Raw genomic sequence first — 22058 nt, 5'->3', positions numbered from 1 at the left:
GACAACCCAGGGCTTAGGCTTGCCTGGATTTTATCAAATAAACTTTGCGAAATGTTACTAGTAGTTATTGTCTTGTATTTCATGGCAGATAATCAAATTTTCCTCCATTTTCACCTGTAAATACCCATGAATATATCTCCTAGATTAGCCGTTATAAGCCTGAAGTGGCTGAACAAAAGTAAGTGCTTTGCCTGCCACCAAGCTTCAAATCACATTGTTAAACAATGATTTTTATCAATAGTGTTTATTTAGGCTACAATCGAATCATGCCTTGGGTCTCTTCAAATTAAGTATTCATACATCTTACGCGCATGTGCAAAACTGCCCACGCCTGATCATTTCTAATGATAACCAAGACCACCTTCTAATAACCAAGACTAGTTTATAAACTTGGCTTTCTGAAAACTTGGGAACCATACAGAGAGCGTTCACCATAACTACTCGTTTTGTGTCACATTTAAACGTAAGTAATTGTTTTCTAACCGTCTAGTAAGCCTGCAGGTTCAGAATAACTTTAGTTGTTTAATGGGCTGAAACGCCGACTTTTCATTTAGTCTGTGGTTTCAACGTGTACTGATCGTAGTTTGTAGTTTCGTTGTTATAGAATAGAAGGTAAGATGTTATGCCAGAGTAGATGCAAATTAAGAAAATATGTAGGAAACCCTTTTCTATTTATTTGAGATGTACTGTACTGTGTTTTGGGGTGTATGGAATCAAGTTCGTTCACAGATATCAGATGTCATATGTACGATGTCTATAATTTGCGGCATCCAAATTCTTTCGGGGGGAAACAGTAAAACAGCATTTTTTATCATTTTTTATTCAGGGCCCCAGCTCAAAGGCTAGGCCACTATTATTATCGTCCGGGTTTTTCTTTCTTCATCTTCTTTCTTCCGTAACTTTTTTCGTCAAGTCGTTTGAGAAAACTGCTGAACGAAATGGTCTGAAATTCTCCATACTTGTAGTTCCTACTGTGAACTGGTGCACAAGACTTCAAGAATTTTGATTGGTCAATTGATTCGGCTGCCATATTGGATTGAAAATAAACCGGGCGTGGCTATTTGACCATTTTCTGAGGGTCTAAGTGATGAGATTTTTTTATGGCATATGGTACAACTCGTGTGTAATATATATCAGCAATAACAACTTTAGCGGTCACAGGACTTTTTGGCAAAAAACGCTTAAAAATCTTCATCAGAACCACTAGGTGAAAAGCTCTAAAATATGGTATTTAGCATCTATAGCATCTATATATGATGCACATTTGAGTTTGAAAAATATTTACTTATGCCACCATTAAGATGTTATCTTCTAATTTACTACATTGCATCTTTAAATTTAACTCTTTCAGAAAGTCAAAAATAAATTCAGATAAGTCGCATGGTTTGGCCGCCATCTTGGATTTTATGTAAAATTTACCAAATGTTTAAGTACAAAATGTTTTTGTTTCTCAAAGGTGCTTCAACCGATGTCTGGCCATAGTTTCATATGAGAAAAATAATATAATTTTGATCATTATGTGGTTTGGCTGCCATCTTGGATTTTGTGAAAACTGAAAATTGTGAATTACTTGAGATGTATTGGTCTGATTGGGATTAAATTTTGTATGTGCATTCTACTATTGAGACGTATTCTTTCATCTGAATGGCATATGCCTCAGTCATGTGTGCATAACTGTTATATCTCAAGCACTGTTGCAGTTTGGAGGATGAAACCTGCCTTATTACGATTATGTTAAACAAGAGAATTGACTAAAATAACAGATGATCATATATGGTCATGTGAGCTCAATAATATGCATAACTGTCATATCTGAAATAGGACATGCAACCAGTGACATGAAGACGTCAAACAAAAGATGCAACTAACATAAGATATTACCATATACATATAACCTCATTAATATGCATAAGCACGTTGCTCATTATATATTCTGAAAACCATATCTCATTAACCAAACCAGGTAAATACATGGAACCAACTGCATTCCGACCTCATGGTACAGATCATTCAAACTACCAGATTGTCCATCATGTGACCTCATTAATTATGAAACAGAATTCTGTTAGCTTGGACCCCACTGTCGTTGCTTGTTATTTCAATTTTATTTCTGTTTAATTTTCCCCTTCATCTATTCGCATATTGTGCGTTTTGTGTTCTGAAAATCATTCAGCGTGTTTTTATAGGGAATCATGGATAGTGGGCTCATACAACTAATATAAGCCTGATTCTTAGATACAGTACTGTCAAGTATAATGTCCTCATTCACTACATACAAGTACAGACCAACATTTGGCACGATTAGTAATTTTAATTAATTTCTAAAAATAATACATAAAATTATAACTATTAAAGGTAGTTTATCACTATAATTATGAAAAAAAAATTCTATTGAATCAAGTCTCAATTCGTCGGTTCATTATTTCTCCAATTAATAAAAAAAAAAATTCCATGGTGTCTGCATTTAGGCCAGAGACCTGTGATGGGCAACCTTGGATATACCAAAACACAATAGTGATTTGACTTACCATGGCCATGCATGGAATTGCTCTACATAAAGAGCTTAATCAAATCTTATGTGAAAAAAAGTAGTTCAAAGAAACAATTTTAGGATTTAAAAATAAAATAAACATATACCAACCAGAAAAGGGTCTAGATATGAAATACTTATATTACACATCCCTGATCGATCAAGTTAAATTCAAATCAACAGCATTTCCGATTCATCATTTGGGGGGGTGGGGGGTATCAAGCACTGTTCAATAATAAACTCAAGATGAGACTAATTATCAAACTAATCACAAAAAGTCAGAGAAAAGAGCAATAATTGTGAAATTGAAAGAGTTGTATTACTTGGCCAATATACTGACAGTATACAAATCTCTTGTCAGTGACAAGATAAACAACACAATTTTGGGAATGTATTTGAATATTTGGAAGTTTAACCTCATTAAACTTTGAATAGGGCAAATTAGTAAAAATTGACAAAATAAGACAAAAATCCCATAAAATGAGGTTAAGCATTTTTCTCAGAATTCCTAGAGCCATTGAAATTAGTGGTGACATGAATAATCATTGATGAATGAATAACATTTTTGGACCAGTTTTATAAAAACAGTTATATTTAAAGACTACATCCCAACCTAAATCAAATTAATAAGATTAGGTCAAAACATACGCCGAATTACAAATTTTTCAAATTCTTCAACCAAAATATAAGAGATTGACAGCAATGGGTGAAAAGCATAGCATATGACATTTCTGGATAAAAAATTACTCCCATATGTATATCTAAATAGTTGAATACAACGCAAGAAAAGTGGCAAAATAAAAATAAACAAGTCATTGTCAATGACTCGTCCCTGTTCTGTTCATATTTGAGTGGCACGTACATTTTGTACATTCAAAGCTGATCAGGACCGAAATCTCAGACCACTTTGGTCTGATCCGAAATGCACCTGCATATGTACAACACATTGTACTAAATCTGAACAAAATCCATCCATGCATGACTGAGATCCGGATCCAGAATTGTGAAAATACGTGATTTTGATGCATTTTCGGCCTTAAAATGGCCATCATTCAGCTATTGTTAAGCGGATCATGAAACAAATGCACACATATTTGTGACTTGATGTACCTTGTGTGTGTGTGAAGTTTGAACTCGATCAATCCAGGCATGTCTCAGATACGTTGCCGATTCACGATAACAAAATAAATTTAGCGAATCGTTTTAGCATGTTTTTCGTGGATAAGATTAAGAAAATCAATCAAGGACTAAATCTAAATTTATTGAATGGAAACCGTTTTAACGAACTGCACAAGTTCTCTGGTGATGAATTGAAATGTTTTGAACCAGCCACGGAGGATGAAATAATTAAAATTATAAAAAAATCGTCGTCGGTTTCGTGCGATTTGGACTGTTTACCCACTAATATATTAAAAGATGAAAAGATCCTTTCTATCCTGCTTTCACCTATAACAGATATCATAAATGAATCACTTCGCACTGGAAGTGTTCCTGAGAAAATGAAATGTGCGCTGATTAAACCTCTGCTCAAGAAAGCATCGTTGGATTCAAACATGCTGAAAAATTATCGACCGATTTCTAATTTGTCTTTTATATCTAAAGTCCTTGAACGTGTCGTTGCATCCAGAGTGAAACAACATTTAGAGAATTATTCGTTGTATGAAGAGTTTCAATCAGCGTATCGGACCGCACATAGCACTGAAACGGCTCTTTTGCGGGTCGCTAACGATGTACTATGCAGTATTGATAATTCTAAGAATTCAGTTGCTCTCGTACTTTTGGATCTTTCAGCCGCTTTTGATACTGTGAATCACAGGATTCTCATCGATAGGTTGAGATCAAATTTTGGTTTAAATGGTCTCATCATCAAATGGTTTGAGTCGTATTTGAGTAACCGCATTCAAAAAGTGAAAATTGGAAATGTATATTCTGATATGACGTCTATATTAGAAACCGGTGTTCCACAGGGCTCCGTCTTAGGGCCATTATTGTTCTCAATGTACATGCGTCCATTGGGCGAGTTATTGCGACGTCACGGCGTAAAATATCATTTTTACGCCGATGACACACAGATTTATTTATCGGTTTCTGAAGATGATCAAATTCGCGCCCGGGTGATACTTCAGACATGTATTCAAGACGTTAGCGATTGGATGTCTTGTAATTTCCTACTTTTGAATGTGTCGAAAACTGAATTTGTGTGCATGTCGTCTCGGAGATTCTCACAAGACTCGTGTCCTTTGTCTAGTATCGCAATTGGTGAAGAATTGGTTAGTGCTTCGTCAAGTGCTAGAAACTTAGGTGTCTTGTTTGATTCGCAGCTATCTATGGAAACACACATTTCTACTATTTGTAGATCTGGATATTCCCATCTAAGAAATATTAATCGTATTCGTAAATCATTATCCCAATCTGATACTGAAAAGTTGGTACATGCATTCATATCTTCTCGCTTAGACAGCTGTAATTCATTATTGTCTGGTCTCCCTGTAACTAAGATAAAACCTCTTATTCGTGTACAAAATGCAGCAGCCCGCCTTGTCACTCGTGCTCGAAAATATGACCACATTACAGACATTTTTATTAAACTTCATTGGTTACCAGTTGTACAAAGAATCAATTTCAAATTACTTTCACTAGTGTATAAATCTTTGTATGGTTTTGCCCCAAATTATCTATGTGAATTAATCGAATTTTATGTACCTAGTCGTAGTTTAAGATCTGAATCAAAGTTTCTTATTAAAACTCGTCAGGTGTGTAGTAAAAAGTCCAAGGTGTTATACAAAGACCGTGCTTTTGAAAATTTAGGTCCTAAACTTTTTAATGAATTACCTCTGTCTGTTCGTTCTAGTCCTTCAGTAGACATTTTTAAATCCAGACTGAAAACGCACTTATTTAAATGTGCTTTTAATATTTGACTGATTGTTTATTGTATCAGCGCCTTTGATCTTCATATGTTGGAATTGTTGCGCTTAATTAAATAAAGTTATTATTATTATTATATTATTATCCAGAACTGAATTCTTTGAAACAAAATGGTGGCCGCCAGTTGGCCATTTCGAACTTGATCCGGAAAAAAAATGACGTGCATCAAGGTCCTATTATGTTTAATGTATGTACCAAGTTTGGAAAAAATCCGTCCATGCATAACTGCGATCCGGGTCCGGAATGGTGAAAATGTGCGATTTCAATGCATTTTCGGCATTAAAGCGGCCGCCATTTGGCTATCGTTAATGAGATCTTGAAACAAATGCACATACATATTTGTGACATGATGTACCTTGTTTGTGTGAAGTTTGAACTCAATCAATCCAGGCATGTCTCAGATACAGATCCAGAACTGAATTCTTTAAAACAAAATGGCCGCCAGTCGGCCATTTCAAACCCCATCCCAAAAAAAATGACGTGCATCAAGGTCTTATTATGTTTAATGTATGTACCAAATTTGAACAAAATCCGTCCATGCATAACTGAGATCCGTGTCCAGAATGGTGAAAATGTGTGATTTTGATGCATTTTCGGCCTTAAAATGGCCGCTATTCGGCTATCATTAATCGGATCATGAAAAAAATGCATGTGCATATGTCCCATATAATGTGTGATGTATGAGTGAAGTTTGATCTTAATCGGTCCATGCATGTTCGAAATACAGGTGATCACGGACGCACACACGGATGCACACAGGGCAAAACATCCATAAGGGGACTAAAAAAAGATTCCCAGTTACCGGTACTTTGCACTTCACCTGCCATATAAATGGAGCTGATCTTATGAAATGTGTGCTTGAACACACTACCTCATAATTATCAGATCTATGCATAGTCAACATAGGTCAAAACTTCTAATAATTATGTCAAAGTAAACTTTGGTTATGTAAGATGAGATCTGCCAAAAATGACTAAATTCCAGTGAATTACAGCTATAATTATGGTTAAAGTAACAACCTCATGTGGTTCTAGGCAAACTTTCCCTTCATACCACTAATTGAAACTCTATAGACGACAATGTTAACATATAAAGAGATTGCTATATGAAAATGATAAACAAAGTTGAAAACATGGCTCAAAAATGGGAAATCAACATGCCAGTAATTAATTAACCACATGAAATAACTAAAATGTTGCCATCTCAAACTCTTGCAAATCTCAGGTAAACAAGACATGCCTACTGTATTTGGATTGCACCTAGAGAAATCAGTAGAAAAACACCAAGATTAATAAAACATCCAAATACACACAGAATAAACAGCCCGCTGTCATTAAAGATGATCGAGCGCATGAAATATTTTTTGTAATTTATGGTTAAAAATTATATTTTCCGCAACCACTTGTCAGCTTGCTTTGAAATTTGGCATGAATGTTGACATTTTCATGGCACAATATGCGCAATGTATATTTTTAGTTCATTTTCAGTTCCGCTGTAGACTTTGTCAAGCGGAGCTTATCATATGTGTGATTGTCCATCTGCGTCCATCGTCGTCTGTGTCAACTTTTTACTTTTTTAAATTCTGTATTTCAGACCTTCCGAGTTGTGGCAACTTAAACCCTCTGTAAATTTCAGATTGAAAAGTCTGTCTTATTTTTTGAACTGCACAGGTTGGTAATGTCACTCTTACATCTTTTCCTAAGTAACCCCAACACCATCTCACTAGTTGTCGATATGCAATATATCTGTATTTTCTGTAATAAAGAAAACATATTTATAGTGAGATAAATTTAATGACAGGAAATTTGTGTTTCATGGTCAAGGAAAGGAAAATAGAACAACATTTTTGCTATTATCAGCTACTAATATTGGCAGGCCACTGGGTCACATTGTGTGTCAATAAATAAATATATATACTTTTGTCAAGTCAAAAGTTTTTACTTACTCATGAATCCTATTTTCGTCTTCAGTTTGTGTCCCACCATATTGTTGCATATACTGATAATATGCAGTTTGTAACACCCACACATCAAGACACACAGATACAAACCCCGGATGCTCTACAATACAACTGACTTCATGCTGACACTCCTCCATCTTGAGCGTAACCTGTGATAAGCCACGGCAACAAACGCACTCTATTGCAGTAGGCATAACAACACAGTTACTACAAGTGCACCTATTTGGATAAAACAAATAAATTGACTGTACTATTACAACCGCCAGACGTTCGTTCTTTTTGGAGGATGATTTCGGGAAACAAAATTTTGAACATAAAATTTTGTATGTAAAAATAAATATAAGTATATATATGCCAAACATGCAAAAACAGTCGACAGCTATGTGGACTCCTCTCCAATCGCACTAGAACTACGTATTGTGGCCTTTATTTACATGTTTGATTATCAACTCAAGTGTCTCCCGTTATTACAACAAGTACATAAACTATTATGTAAACAAAATGGCTGCTGTCGGTACAGGCCACGCTTTCCAGACAACGCTCACATTAACCCCGGACATTAGCATGCGGAATAACCACGTTCGGGACAATCATTCCTTCCCAAAAACGAATGAAATTCTATTACTGACCCATGAAACCGGAAAATGGTGCTTACCAATGCGTATTTTCTATTCTGTGCTGAACGTCATCGCTTTCATTGTCGCTGGAGCCAGCCTCGCTGGCAGTAGAGCCGTCGTCAGAATTTCCGCCTTTTGCGTAAGGTTCAAACCTATATGGCCCAACTTCACCCATCATGGCAGAGCTCCAGAAGGAGTACCTACACTTTATGCAAATTTTTTAAAATTATGCTAATTTATTCATGACGTAGCAGTTTCTGTGCTCATGAATATTCATTAATTTGTGGCTCAATACATTTTAAAAGGGGCGATATATTATTTTTGGGGGAAGAGTTAGAAAGGGGGATTAGCAATCCTTAGGGGGTTAATACAAAAGAAGGGACCCATTTGGAGAGCAGCCATGCTCCTCGTGTCTGTTGTTGCACGTGACCTACAGCTGTCAACTGTGTTCGTTCTTCGACTGTGTTTGTTCTTCGACGACTTCGGCTGGCTTCCACGTGGGGTAGTATTCTTGTGTTCTGTTTTCCTGACTTGAGTTTTTGAATCCGCTGTTTATGTTTTTAACGTCTTTCATGTCTTTTGTAGGAGTGTCCAATCCGTGATTCGAACTTGCGATCTTTTAGTTCCCAGCACACTGTCTTGTCCACTGTACCACGAGTGTCTTCACACAGGAGTTAGGATTTAAGTCCTATTCATAGGAGCACTGTCTTCACTAGCATTCAAAAATCTAACTAAACATACTGGATTCGAACCAGCGATCGCTCACATTGCTGTCATAGTACAAATCAACTGAGCTATGTGGATGGTCATGCAAATTAAATAATTTGTTGTCATATTTAGCTTTATTGCCAAATGGTGTTTGCGAGAAAAAGATGGGCAGGCAAGGGAATTGAACCCAGGTCCTCCTGATCACTATGTAGAGAACTGACCCACAAGACCACAATGGATTAACTGGATGTGTTTGCATTTGATAAGACTATATAGTGTGTATATATATAGAAATACAACATATTTCTATTATTGAGTTACAATTGTCCAAAAAATTGCCAATTTTGTGTTTTTACTTGTGTAAACTACATGCATGCCATAACCCGTTAGTGTACATCTTGCCAATTGGGTGTTTGCCATTTGCGTTGCCCATACCTGACCCGACCCTAACCCTAATGTCAAGACACGTTCCTGTTAATAATTCCGTTGCCCATACCTGACCCAACCCTAACCCTAATGCCAAGACACTTCCTGTTTATAATTGCTCAATAATGATACTCTGTTGTGCACTGTCTGCGGGTAAGTTGCATTGATGTCAACTGATTAAACAAGTCGCGTTTAAGTAATTTCCACTATTAACAAGTGGTTAAATTGTGACAATAAATGTGTGGACAAAAAGTTGAGATTAATTTTGGTGTAGACAACTCTCGTTTAATTATTTTACACCATTACAAGTTGTTAAATTGAGAGAATAAATGTCTCAACAAATATTAAATACTTAGTTTGATGTAAACAACTCACGTTTGATTAATTCCCACAATTACAGGTTGTTAAATTGAAAGAATAAATGTGCGGACAAATATTTTAGACTTATTTTGGTGTAGACAGCTCTCGTTTAATTATTTTACACAATTCCAAGTTGTTAAATTGAGAGAATAAATGTATGGACAAATATTTTAGACTTATTTTGGTGTAGACAGCTCTCGTTTAATTATTTTACACCATTACAAGTTGTTAAATTGAGAGAATAAGTGTGCGGACAAATATTTTAGACTTATTTTGGTGTAGACAGCTCTCATTTGATTAATTCCCACAATTACAAGTTGTTAAATTGAGAGAATAATTGTACGGACAAATATTTTAGACTTATTTTGGTGTAGACAGCTATCGTTTAATTATTTTACACCATTACAAGTTGTTAAATTGAGAGAATAAATGTGCGGACAAATATTTTAGACTTATTTTGGTGTAGACAACTCTCGTTTAATTCTTTTACACCATTACAAGTTGTTAACGTGAGAGAATAAATGTATGGACAAATATTTTAGACTTATTTTGGTGTAGACAGCTCTCGTTTAATTATTTTACACCATTACAAGTTGTTAAATTAAGAGAATAAATGTGCGGACAAATATTTTAGACTTATTTTGGTGTAGACAGCTCTCGTTTAATTATTTTACACCATTACAAGTTGTTAAATTGAGAGAATAAATGTGCGGACAAATATTTTAGACTTATTTTGGTGTAGACAACTCTCGTTTAATTATTTTACACCATTACAAGTTGTTAAATTGAGAGAATAAATGTGCGGACAAATATTTTAGACTTATTTTGGTGTAGACAACTCTCGTTTAATTATTTTACACCATTACAAGTTGTTAACGTGAGAGAATAAATGTATGGACAAATATTTTAGACTTATTTTGGTGTAGACAGCTCTCGTTTAATTATTTTACACCATTACAAGTTGTTAAATTAAGAGAATAAATGTGCGGACAAATATTTTAGACTTATTTTGGTGTAGACAGCTCTCGTTTAATTATTTTACACCATTACAAGTTGTTAAATTGAGAGAATAAATGTGCGGACAAATATTTTAGACTTATTTTGGTGTAGACAACTCTCGTTTAATTATTTTACACCATTACAAGTTGTTAAATTGAGAGAATAAATGTATGGACAAGTATTTGAAACTTATTTTGGTGTAGACAACTCTCATTTGATTAATTCCAACAATTACAAGTTCTTAAATTGACAGAATGAATGTATGGACAAATATTGACCATTATATTTGTGAGTAAATACCTGTTGTTTAATTAATTTCCACCTCTACAAGGTTGAGAGAATAAATGTGTCGACAAATATTTGATACTTATTTAGGTGTAAGAACTCGTGTTTGACCAACTTCCACCATTGCAAGTTGTTAAAATAATGAAATAAATATACTGGTATCATTGGATATTTGATTTAATTGTGAAACTTTCTAACAAAATGTTGTGGGGAACGTTTAATGTTCTGATACAGGTTTTCGCCCATTCCCAGTGACACTGAAGAAACTCACGGTTCTCGATGAACACAAACTCCGTTTTATTTCAACAGAACGGTTTACAAACACTTGTTACATCAGCGACATCTTGAACATTCTAGAAAAACCTACCAACGAGGCTCGAACAGTATCATGGGTAATGGAAGAGTATGGAGAATTTATCTTACAAATCAGAGTGAAATCATCGCGAATGACAATAACTGTAGAATAGCTAGTGCATAAATTTTGTAATAAACGATTTCCCGATATCAGAGTGTATACACAAATAAATCACGAATCTTGTATAATGATATATCCTGAATGTTTGTTGTTCGATAATAATAATTCAGTCACGATGTTCATAACAACTCTCATAATGCGCTCTGAAAACCCGAAAGTTCTAACTAAGAATTATTTCTCATATTTGAACTTCGCTAATGTTCATAACAATAATTGAGACTCTAATATAATAACTAGACTTTTGGAACAAATGTCAACATAAAAATCGATAAATAAGAAGTTTGTTCTCGGCTCCTGGTGAACGTGACCCCAGGTCATCAGTGTTACTAAAATAGCCACTTAAATTAGCAGCACTACATAGCAGGTTTTCCACAATGTTAACTGCTGGCTTCGAACCCTCAATCAACAATTCCGCAGACACGGTATAAATTCCACAACACCACAGAAGATATTCGTCTGTTGCCTGAAATGTTTTCGTAATATAGGGAACGCCATCGACACTTTAACAAAACTTACCTTGACTTGGGTCTTGTTTATCTCTTGTGACTGGAAACTGTTGAACAAATTGCTCGTTGTCCAGTTTAAGACGTTAGTTATTTTATTATTTATTCATTCAGTTTTGTATGGTGGAGTTTTGTGAGGTTTCTTATTTTTTTGCGACGTTCTTTGTTTACTTGTTTACGGTTTGAAAGATTTCAGTTTATTTGATTTACGTTTTTACGGTAGCTCTGAGCGGGACTCGAACCCACTGTCTTTTCAAGCTGATTTTGTTTTATTTTGATGGCACGCTTGTGTACCACGCCACGACGTTGGTCGTTAAGTGGTGTTCATTTTTCTAACTACTCCAGTGTTCCGATGAGTTGAACGGAAAAGCCAAAACGATTGCTGGTTTCTGATTGCTTCGGTTCTGGTGAGTGTGTATCTAGTGTGATTCGAACCCATGTCGTTTGTATTGGGCGTTTTTTTATTTTCCATGTTAGCTACGCCGTAATATGCAACCACTTCCCCGTTTTATTGTGATTTTGAGTGTTTAATGATGTCTTCCTCACCCGTCACGCCATGACCCAGTTTCAACCACACGGCCATTTTGCAACACAGTTCGTGACCCTCGGCGTCACCCGACTGACTATATGAGCGTTCTGTTCATCTGTTAAGCTAGGATTTATTACCGTTATTATCATTATATTGTCACGTGATTTGTTTTACCTTATGTGTAATGTCTTAAGTATCTTTATTGTAATTTGTATATACCAATTCGTATATACCGAGGAAACGACCCCGATTGAAGGTCATGTATTTTATGACGTCACCAATTCGTGTGTAGGTACTGCTTCTAGATCTGTGCCCCCATCATTCCCGTAGACCATTGATCATTCTCATAATCTAAGAAATTTGAAGTGTCTGTGTCATCAGACAAGGACGAAATCGACGATGAAACACTGCTTGGACGAACGACTTCCATTGCGTGTTGCCAGTACGTTAGCACATGGTGACGTCACCATGGTATTTTCGTTAAGCAAATGTAATGAATATTTAATTAGCTCAGCGACCGTGCAATAGGCTGTGTGGCAAGGGGTAACTAAAAAGCACTTTTGGGCGTTAAATTTATTTTCTGTGATCATACAACTACTAAGATTCATACTAGTATATATTTCAAGTGTAATATAAGCCATAAAATAGTAGGCATTTCACAGGCACTTTAACGCTTTGATTTGTTATATTACTGCACGGCACTGAACTCCATATCTTCGAACCTTTATCGGTCTTCAAATTTTACCTATCAAATAAGAAACTATGACAAAACTGACATTTCATAGGCAAAATAATTATTCCTGGTGTTCAATTTGCCCGCCAGAGAACAAAACTATTATTGAAAACCTCGGCCATTCCGATGGCAACATGAAACAATGGCGGATGACTCATTGACCTTATAACCCCAAATAAGCACATGACAATTCGTCTTTATTACAAACAGGCAACAACAACAAATAACGTACTAGTATTTTTACAGCGATTAAAACAGATATGCAAGCAAGTCAAACAAAACGTGAAGTAAAGTTTGTATAAAAATTATGTAACAACTAGATAGAGTTCAAACAAAAGCATGTGCTGGGGAAGCCTTCGGCAAATCTGACCCCTAAAGTAATGGCGTAGCAACTCGAAAACGACAGAAAGTATATTTAAAAAATAAACTCACTTTTCCCATCTGAAGTGACCTTTAACCAGGAATTGGCTTCTTTCCATCTTTGGTTGAAACCAGCTTTCCTTTTCTCGCATCGGTAAATTCTATACAATATAAGGAAATTAGAGCATTTGGTAGAAAAACATAAAAATAAATATTTTCATGTTTCTGTTTTCCATGACAACTATTTAAATACGCATGTTTGACACCAGTGCATGTGTGCTACCATGTTCTAAACTTTCAACCAATTTGAAGCTCAACTTTTGAAGTTATAGATATTTCACAACTGATTCTATGTCATACTTTACCCATAATCCTTTGCTTGATAATCAAGATGGCTGACTACATAATACTAATGAAAAGTTGAATATCTGGAGAATGAAAAGTGATATAAAAAAACTGTAAATTGCATTCTCCTACATTTGTGGAGCTTTTTCTTGAGGGGTCATTATGTTGTTTGGTTTAATGTCTCCTTTAACTATGCTTTTGGTCCATATTACTTTATTTTTGGCATGAATAACGTTCTCCTAATTCCAACTGGACTATGTTCATTAACAATGACTGTCTGCAATAATAAGTTCAATAATTATCCAATAGTCCGATAAAAAAAAACGTGCAGTATCCTGCGTTCCTAGTAAGTGTCAGGAACCCAGCAATGACTAATCAAGTGTTATCGTCTTTTCCCAGGTTTTTTCCTTTCGAGTGAATTATGCAGTCATTATTACTGGTCGCTGCTGTTTTGACAGGTGAGTGATGACTTGGGAATTCACTCGTGCACTTTTTTCATCCATAGGTGCCTTATCAATTCATGTAGCTCCTGGAGATTCCCACTGATGTCCGAGCAAATCAGTCGGCGAAGGTGCAACAACTATCGCGGACAATGTCAGGCTGTCATAATAAAATCAAAATGTAATGCATGAGCAACAGGAGGGGGTAAATTGAAAACTACATTTAATTATATATTGTTCCCACTGTCTATGATAAGTGCACCCCCCCCCCTACACACACACACGCACATCACCACCAGATATAAACAAGATTAAAATTTGGTTCCCTTTCACCATGGAGCTATAAAATGAAGCAGTGACGCCTATTGTTTCCTTCGTGTACTATGATAGTTGGCGATTTTTTGTCGAGCAAACAATGTGTTATCTGTTTTCCTGTTGTCTGTTAATTATCCGAATGAAGTGCGCATGTGCAGAACAAACATGGCGTTGAGTGTGACACAAGTTCATTTAGAAATTTATGATATAGTTGAAGATTTTTCTGCGGAAGAATGGGCAGACTTTATTAGTTGAAAAAATGAACTAGCAATTTTTCAGCACTTCGTTTGTCTATTTGGTGGCGAAGAAACAATAAGCTGTCTATTTTCCAATGTGTAGTGTGAATGGGGACTTCTCGTTTTCAACAAAGGTCATTCATTGTGCATGAGTTACTACCTTATGATCAGCGCAATTATTTCATATTTCATCGGAAAATTGTTTCTGTGATCTGAATATTATTGTCACTTCACTTGCTTAAACAAACATCAACTATTACCTAACACCAGGAGTACAAAGGGATTAGGAGCTTAACTTAACTTAATAGCAATAAACAATTAAAGTTAATAGGCTTATTTTCAGTCTCTGCTTTTTTAGGACGCTTGGTAGCTTGGATGGTCATATGTCACATTTGTTCACTCCAAGACGAAAACATAATTCCCTATTTTTAGCAAACATGTTTGTCATTTTTGATAGAAAAATGATATTTCAGTCGCCTGTTTAGTTTTTGGTGGAGGTTACACATATTTTTTGTTTGGGGATGAAAGCAAATGCAATATTTGCTCACATGGCTAAACATTAACAATGTTGGTGATGAAGTTAGGTGAGCGTTGTTCTTTTGTACATTTGACTTGATCACCACAATGTTCTTATTGGAGCTCTTTATCGTTGGATTACTTGTTTCTAAATATTTAGGTCCTTTTTGATAAAACATTATATTATAGAGTTAGTTATGAAAACGACCAGCTCAGTTATTGCCTTATAGCTCGTTAATTGTATTCTGTAAATCAACAATAATGGCATTGTTTTATTTAATTTATTCATTTAAAAGTTGTCATGGAACACTCTGAATTCCAGGAGACTAATCATCACCCGTCTACCTGTTTTGACAATTTATCAGAACTTCTTGTTTTAAATTATTCAGAGTTATCGCATATGCTTCAGCTTACATTGTATAATACAGGTTTATTACATGTACGTTTTTTTATGGTATTCTTTGTAACAGGTCACTCATTCTTATGTATATTCATAAGTTTTGTTATTTATTGTAGCATTAATTGGTTTCTCTCATGGACAAACAGAAGTAGCAAGTTGCCCGACTTCGATGATGGATTTTATGACGTGGATGGGTTCGGTTATCCAGTACTGTAACGGAGAATATCTCATCGCATTGCGGGAAAGCAAAGAAAATTGCGAGTAAGTCTCAACAGAAGGCGGTATTTACTACGATGAATTTAAGATACTAGTACAACAATGAAATGATACCATCCATCCAAAAAACAAAAAAATTTTACCTATAGTACAAATAGTACTTTCAAACCTTTGCTGGAAGTATATTCACCATCATTACTATTCTGACCATTTGTTTCATTTTGATGAACAGTGGTTAGTAAAGTAATGATTATATCACGACAATTGATGATGTTTAAGAATATGTCATATGTTTCCACAGGGAAAAAGTAGGTACACTGGGACCTTGCCTAATGACAGAAAAGGATAAATGCATTGCTGGTTTAGATGACGGAGATATGGTGAAAACCACCATTGAAGCCTCATTAGGTGCTCTTATTATAGCTGCCCCAGGTTACCAACAAGTGTTTTGCTCTGGAGTCACAGTAGATTTAAACCCCACTACCTCCGTCGGAGGATGTGAAGATGGAATGACAGCCGCCAGTCAGGCATGCCATGCTCCCTTCATGGAAATATTTAACGAAGATAGAGTAGATTTGAGACTGTGCGAGTGAGTATCTCTTTTTACCTTGCCCATAATAGCAATATGAAGGGTGAAATAATATCCGTCGTTGTCGTGGTCGTTAATGATTTTATTGTTTAATTTTAGTAATTTTTATCCAAACCATTTCAAACATGGTGATATTGTTTATGGGTATAACATTTTGCTTAAGTTTGATTATTTCTGTGTCCAGTATGAAAACTTACCATGAGATATTGACAAAGTTGTTCTCCAAACAATTATTTTAGTATGACTGACAAAAATGATTTATTACATCTTGTCCAAAATTATCAATCAAAAGCCCCATTGTTGTTGGGTGGTTCTTTTGTGTCTTACAATCTTCATTTTACGACAATTATTAATTCCCTATTTTTTAAATTTTTAGTAATTTTTTTTATCTCCGCTGTCGAGCGCAGCTTATCATGTGAGTGAGTGTCCGTCCTCGTTGTCCACGTCAACTTTCTTGAAAACTACAAGCCTGATTGCTTTGATACTTGGTACAGATTTGTTCATTTTCTAATGATATCTTCAATTCTTTAATTGAAATGTGCATTGTGAAGCGTGGAGCTATCTCATATTCATATTTTTTCCATTATTCTGTCACAACTACATTGTTTACAATAAATGATTTCTGCATGTTTTTTTCACACCAATGGCTGTTTTTTTTCAGGGCTTATAAAACGATGGCGGCATGTGAAACAGACAAAGTCAAGGAGCTGTGTCCCAATGCAGATAGCATGGAGATAACAATAGACGAACAAACCAGGGCAATGTATAATTTCTATTGCGTGGAAACCGCCACGCCTGCCCCACCCGCACCTGCTACAACTAAACAAATGTCGAAACCAGCCACAACAGCTGCTGCTGCTGATAACGTGGACGATGACGTAGATTCAGGAAAATCAGTCGTAGTTTCAATTGTTACCATTGTATCAACTACTTATTTGTCTATATTTACAGCACTGTAACAACCTCACCCATTCTCTTGAACTTCGACCTTGTAAGGTGATTAGGCTGTCACTCTTTTACGAACCAAGATATTAAAATTTAAATCTCTTGACAATTTTCCATTTTATATTACTGATTCAAATCCCATTCAACTTTAGCAACACATTGTTACAGTGGATACATTCCGTTGAGGAAAGTGCGACATTGTACCTTGTACCGTTATCGAATAATATTACCCGGGTATTGTCTATTATTATACATCTGTCACCGTAATGCCATAAGTTACAGCGTGCTGTAATTTTGCGGTATTTACAGGGTATTTTCATCCTACCATATAAGGAAATGCGAATTCCAAAAATGGAATGATTAATCATGTAAGCGTCCTCTAATAATAAAAACACAAACATGGCTACCACTAGGGTTTGACCGGACTCAGTACAAAGAAGTTCGCTGATTCTGTTCTAAACTTTTTAGATTTCGGCATTCCATGATGCATCCTTGGAAGGAAAAGATGTATAATAATAAGGTTGTTACGAGGATACTTTAAAGTATGCACTCGGACAGTACGCCGTCGCATCGACCTCCGCTGCGCATCAGTCTATGCTCTTTCTGGTGCTGTCACTGTGCATACTTTGAGGTATCCTCGTAATAACCTCATATTATATCAATAATGGAATGAGCACGTCAAATCTAAAATATGGGTATGGGACGTTCATTGATAGATCGATCGAACTATTGCCAATAGATCTAACGTATTATAGTTTTTGATTGGGTGACAACGTCACTGATAATATAACTAATGATTCTATTAGATATAATAAAGCATATTATTAGAGCTATCTCCCACCTCTCCTATGGTAGTTATTCGCTGATACTATCGAAAAAAAAAATTGACAGTAAATCTAATGGTTTCTATTCGATCAGATAGAAAATGTTAATAGAGGCTTCTTCCAAGTGGACATTGTCTATTAGAAATCATTAGACTTATTGCCGATTTGTATTAGATACTATCAGAGAAAAACTTCCATAAGGCGATGATGAATCTAGATGACAATGTTTCTATTAGATCTAATGAACATTCTTATTAAAGCGTTTCCTTTATGATGATTCTGCCAGAATCCCTGATATAAAATCATCAAAACTATAGGCCATATAGGTTTATGTGCGAACTCGCCTATGTCTGCTTGTAGCAACAACATACGGTGGCCTATATATACAATTAGTCCGCTACATGAAAATCCGTCGGCTATTTGAAAATCGTTCTGCTACTTGAAAAAAAGTCGGTCGGCTACATGAAAATCGGTCGGCTACATGAAAATCGGCCGACTATATGAAAATCGGTCGGCTACATGAAAATCGGCCGGCTATATGAAAATCGGTCGGTTACGTGAAAATCGGTCGGCTATATGAAAATCGGTCGGCTATATGAAAATCGGTCGGCTATATGAAAATCGGTCGGCTACATGAAAATCGGTCGGCTACATGAAAATCGGTCGGCTACATAGAAATCGGTCGACTACATGAAAATCGGTCAGCTACATGAAAATCGGACGGTTACTTGAAAATCACGGTAACACAAATTATTAATTTTTTAAAGAAAACAAGCGGGAAACTATATGCACCCCAATGAGCTGAAGATGATGCATTTGTGTCTCGTATTGTTTAATTATTTTTAAATCTATATAACGGCATAGTGTAAAACTCGTATGTATATTTACTAAAAGCTTGCTACACGTGACGTACAATGAAGAGTTTAAATTTAAATCGAAAACAATGAATTGACATAAACGCGTAGCTCTTTAATCGAACTTTGAGAAGAAATACTACGCGTGATAATTTACGCATGTTTTGCAATAACTTGCATACTAGTATATTTTTTTCGCTGTTATTGTAATTAACATTATTGTTGTTTAGGAGTTAAAATGGTATAGAAATCTATTTATGTATTATTATCACCACCGGAGGAGGGATACACGTGTTCACGTGGTTTTGAATCGTCACCTGGTTTGTTTCTACTATTATAATACTACGTCGTACAACTTCATCTATCTAGTACTCAAATACCAATTTGATCTACGCATATATCCGTTTTGGCAATTGAGATTCTGTCATCGTGTTTAATATCCAAAGTACATGATTAGTTTTCGTCCATTCTTGAGTATTACAAATCATTATTATAGTTCATATAGAAATATTTTGTTTATACACAGTGTTTATTGGAAAATATTGCGTCATGTAACTACGACTCGTCTCAATTGGGCATGTTGTACCGGAGCACCGAGTTACTGACGTTATAGGACATATTTTTATAGCTCCATTGATAAGGCTGTTTTAAACAAATCTATACCTCGTCATAGATCATTTGAAGGTGATCAAATTATGGTTGAGTATACCTCATTATAGACCAAACATCAGCCATGATGTGTGCATGGGCTTTATGAGCGAGATTTTTTCTTGTCGTTTTTCGCTTTCTTTTAAATTTTAGAGATCATGTGTGCACGATATATTCACAACATGATGGTAGACCAAATTGTTGAAAATATCCTCATAGCATGTAGGTAAGCTTTGTGTGTCGCGCCAAAATTGCACACATTTCAATTATTACAGATAACATATTGTTTGTTTGTGCAATTAGTTTAGTTGACCGTTCTATCACCCCAGCTTTGACAATCACACCGACTTTTTAAATAAGTCATAAACATTAGTGTGCCCGATTTACAACCCCTAGTTGCGAATCATGTGATATGACGGTCGGCAAGGGGTATTTTCGTAAGCTGTAATCAATTGTTTTTATTTTTCGTAATAATGTAATTTAAAAAATAAAAAAACGTAATTTCGTAGACATGAGCAAGGTGTAAAACGTAATCAGCTATCCTATTCTTCCGTAATTCGTACACAAATCTTATTTTTTGTAAGTGTATAAACCATTTTCCACATTAAATGTTGTAATTCGTACGAAATTACAAACTTGTAATTCCTCATTTGAAGCCCGGTATCATGCGAAGAATTTTCCGTGCGCTAAAACTTCCGGGTGAGGTCGTCGCACAAGCGCAATGCAGTTCTTGAATTTTCTTCGCGGTGTAGTGGATTCTCGTAAATAATGTGCATTGTTCAATGAAAATAAACGTTCTGCTGTTGATGCATCGACGGCAGATGGCTAAGTTGTTACGTATATCTCGAATGTAGGAAGTTTCGACCACACACATGTTTTATATCTTGTTGATTGAATCTATGCAGTTCTATATATTAAGTAATCCAAAATCTAAATAAATGTATATAACAGCAAAGACTGTGTTTGAAACTATTTCCGTAAAACTATCAGTAAATACAAATAGTACATTTATAAACAAAATACAACAACCTAGCGAGCACCTCTGCTTGTGTAAACACCAGATGTGTTATTTACTTAAGGATTATAAATGATTAATATTATTTTGCCTGGCGTTGTACATAATACGTGTCGCATTGTTTTTGTAATTCAACTATTCTATTGTTTTACTAAAATAAAATGTGAAAAAGTTTTCTCTTCTAGTTTCCTTTTATCGAGGATTCCACATACATGTCAAGCATGCTCATGTATAATTTTATTTTTCCAAACATGGAAAAATAATTGCTAAGAATTGAGAATAGTTGATATCGTCACAAAAAGAACATATCTAATAGAGATTAACACAAGATACCTACATAACATGTATCAAATGAATTGAGCTGGTAGTTTTCAAGAAGTCGTCGGAAATAGCAGTTTTGACATAAATGATCCAAAATATTTAAAAAAAATACCATATTGACACAAAATCTGAGAGAGACCCATTCAAGGTAGTAGTATATTATTATTAGTATTCAGTAAAATTATTAGTATTCAAGTCGCAAATACAAAACTTGTTATAATTTATAGTTATTTCGTCAATAACATAATGAAATTAAACAATTGTTAAGTTTAAGAGCTAATCCTTACAACAGACAATGATGATCATTGTTTCGCCTCGTATATTGTATTTCTGATGTTTTGTCTGGCATCAGATTTTTATTTGTCACTATAATATTATTTTAATAACTTGTCAAAAGATCCATTTCTTACCTCTATATCTGAACAGATTATATCATGATTATATATTTTATACTCACTGTAGTTTGTTGAGTGAATTATTATAATTATTATTATTATATGCATATTTAATTTGTATGCTCATTTGCTAAAACAATGAGCGATTTAGCGTGACGTTCGAAGTTAACACGATGTTCTAAATATTCTGACTTTTACAATGACATGTACGCAATGTTATCTACACTTTATTTAATGCGGTGTGCAAGTGTCCTCGTCAAGCACTGTTCTTAGTAGAACACCGGAAAATATATCAAACCGGAACTAATATCGCACGTTAACGTTCGACATTAATTCCTGGCCTGATTCGCGCATATGCGTCACACAAACCCATGAGATTTGTCACAGCAGAACGCGTTCACCGGAGGTTATTCTATGTGTGATATTCTTTGGCTCTTAAATCAAATTTATGAAAATAACTGTAAAATGTAATTATGAATTTGTTTTATCTTCGTAAAGTGTAAAAACCCATTTTCACTATACATGCAATTTTCATTTTATTTCTTTTTAATTTTCTGTAACATGTATCAGGTATCCCCCTCGCCCACCC

General features: G+C 35.2%; 2 protein-coding genes across 3 annotated transcripts; one reads left to right on the top strand and one right to left on the bottom strand.

Annotated features, from left to right (window-relative positions):
- Nucleotides 1-329: 329 nt before the first annotated feature.
- LOC100378569 (uncharacterized) lies at nucleotides 330-17521 on the top strand. Of its 2 annotated transcripts, none has more exons than XM_006816586.3 (5): nucleotides 330-463; nucleotides 14155-14213; nucleotides 15779-15923; nucleotides 16180-16467; nucleotides 17129-17521. In XM_006816586.3, the coding sequence occupies exons 2-5, from the start codon at nucleotides 14177-14179 to the stop codon at nucleotides 17424-17426; spliced, it is 768 nt and encodes a 255-aa protein (XP_006816649.1). In that variant the 5' UTR covers nucleotides 330-463; nucleotides 14155-14176; the 3' UTR covers nucleotides 17427-17521. The 2 variants fall into 2 exon arrangements, with proteins under 2 accessions (XP_006816649.1, XP_085352723.1); XM_085496597.1 differs by lacking the exon at nucleotides 330-463 and adding an exon at nucleotides 11972-12195.
- On the bottom strand, nucleotides 6994-8207 carry LOC146747970 (uncharacterized). Its single transcript, XM_085497493.1, has 3 exons — nucleotides 8071-8207; nucleotides 7401-7634; nucleotides 6994-7209 (listed from the first exon to the last, which is right to left on the bottom strand). Exons 1-3 carry the CDS (start codon nucleotides 8205-8207, stop codon nucleotides 7023-7025), a joined length of 558 nt encoding a protein of 185 aa, XP_085353619.1. The 3' UTR covers nucleotides 6994-7022.
- Nucleotides 17522-22058: the final 4537 nt, after the last annotated feature.

Source organism: Saccoglossus kowalevskii, chromosome 3, assembly GCF_978046115.1.
Source record: "Saccoglossus kowalevskii chromosome 3, keSacKowa6.1, whole genome shotgun sequence".
NCBI classification, from domain to species: Eukaryota; Metazoa; Hemichordata; class Enteropneusta; family Harrimaniidae; genus Saccoglossus; species Saccoglossus kowalevskii.
This window is presented reverse-complemented; position numbering and strand designations above follow the sequence as displayed.

Excerpts from the sequence above, each read along its gene's own strand:
- LOC146747970 (XM_085497493.1), bottom strand. The coding sequence starts at position 8,207 with ATGGGTGAAGTTGGGCCATATAGGTTTGAACCTTACGCAAAAGGCGGA. Across the intron at positions 7,635-8,070 it reads AGAATAGAAAATACGCATTG|GTGCACTTGTAGTAACTGTG; the intron begins GTAAGCACCATT and ends TTATCCAAATAG. Across the intron at positions 7,210-7,400 it reads GACGAAAATAGGATTCATGA|AAAATACAGATATATTGCAT; the intron begins GTAAGTAAAAAC and ends TCTTTATTACAG.
- LOC100378569 (XM_006816586.3), top strand. The coding sequence starts at position 14,177 with ATGCAGTCATTATTACTGGTCGCTGCTGTTTTGACAG. Across the intron at positions 14,214-15,778 it reads GGTCGCTGCTGTTTTGACAG|CATTAATTGGTTTCTCTCAT; the intron begins GTGAGTGATGAC and ends TATTTATTGTAG. Across the intron at positions 16,468-17,128 it reads GTAGATTTGAGACTGTGCGA|GGCTTATAAAACGATGGCGG; the intron begins GTGAGTATCTCT and ends GTTTTTTTTCAG.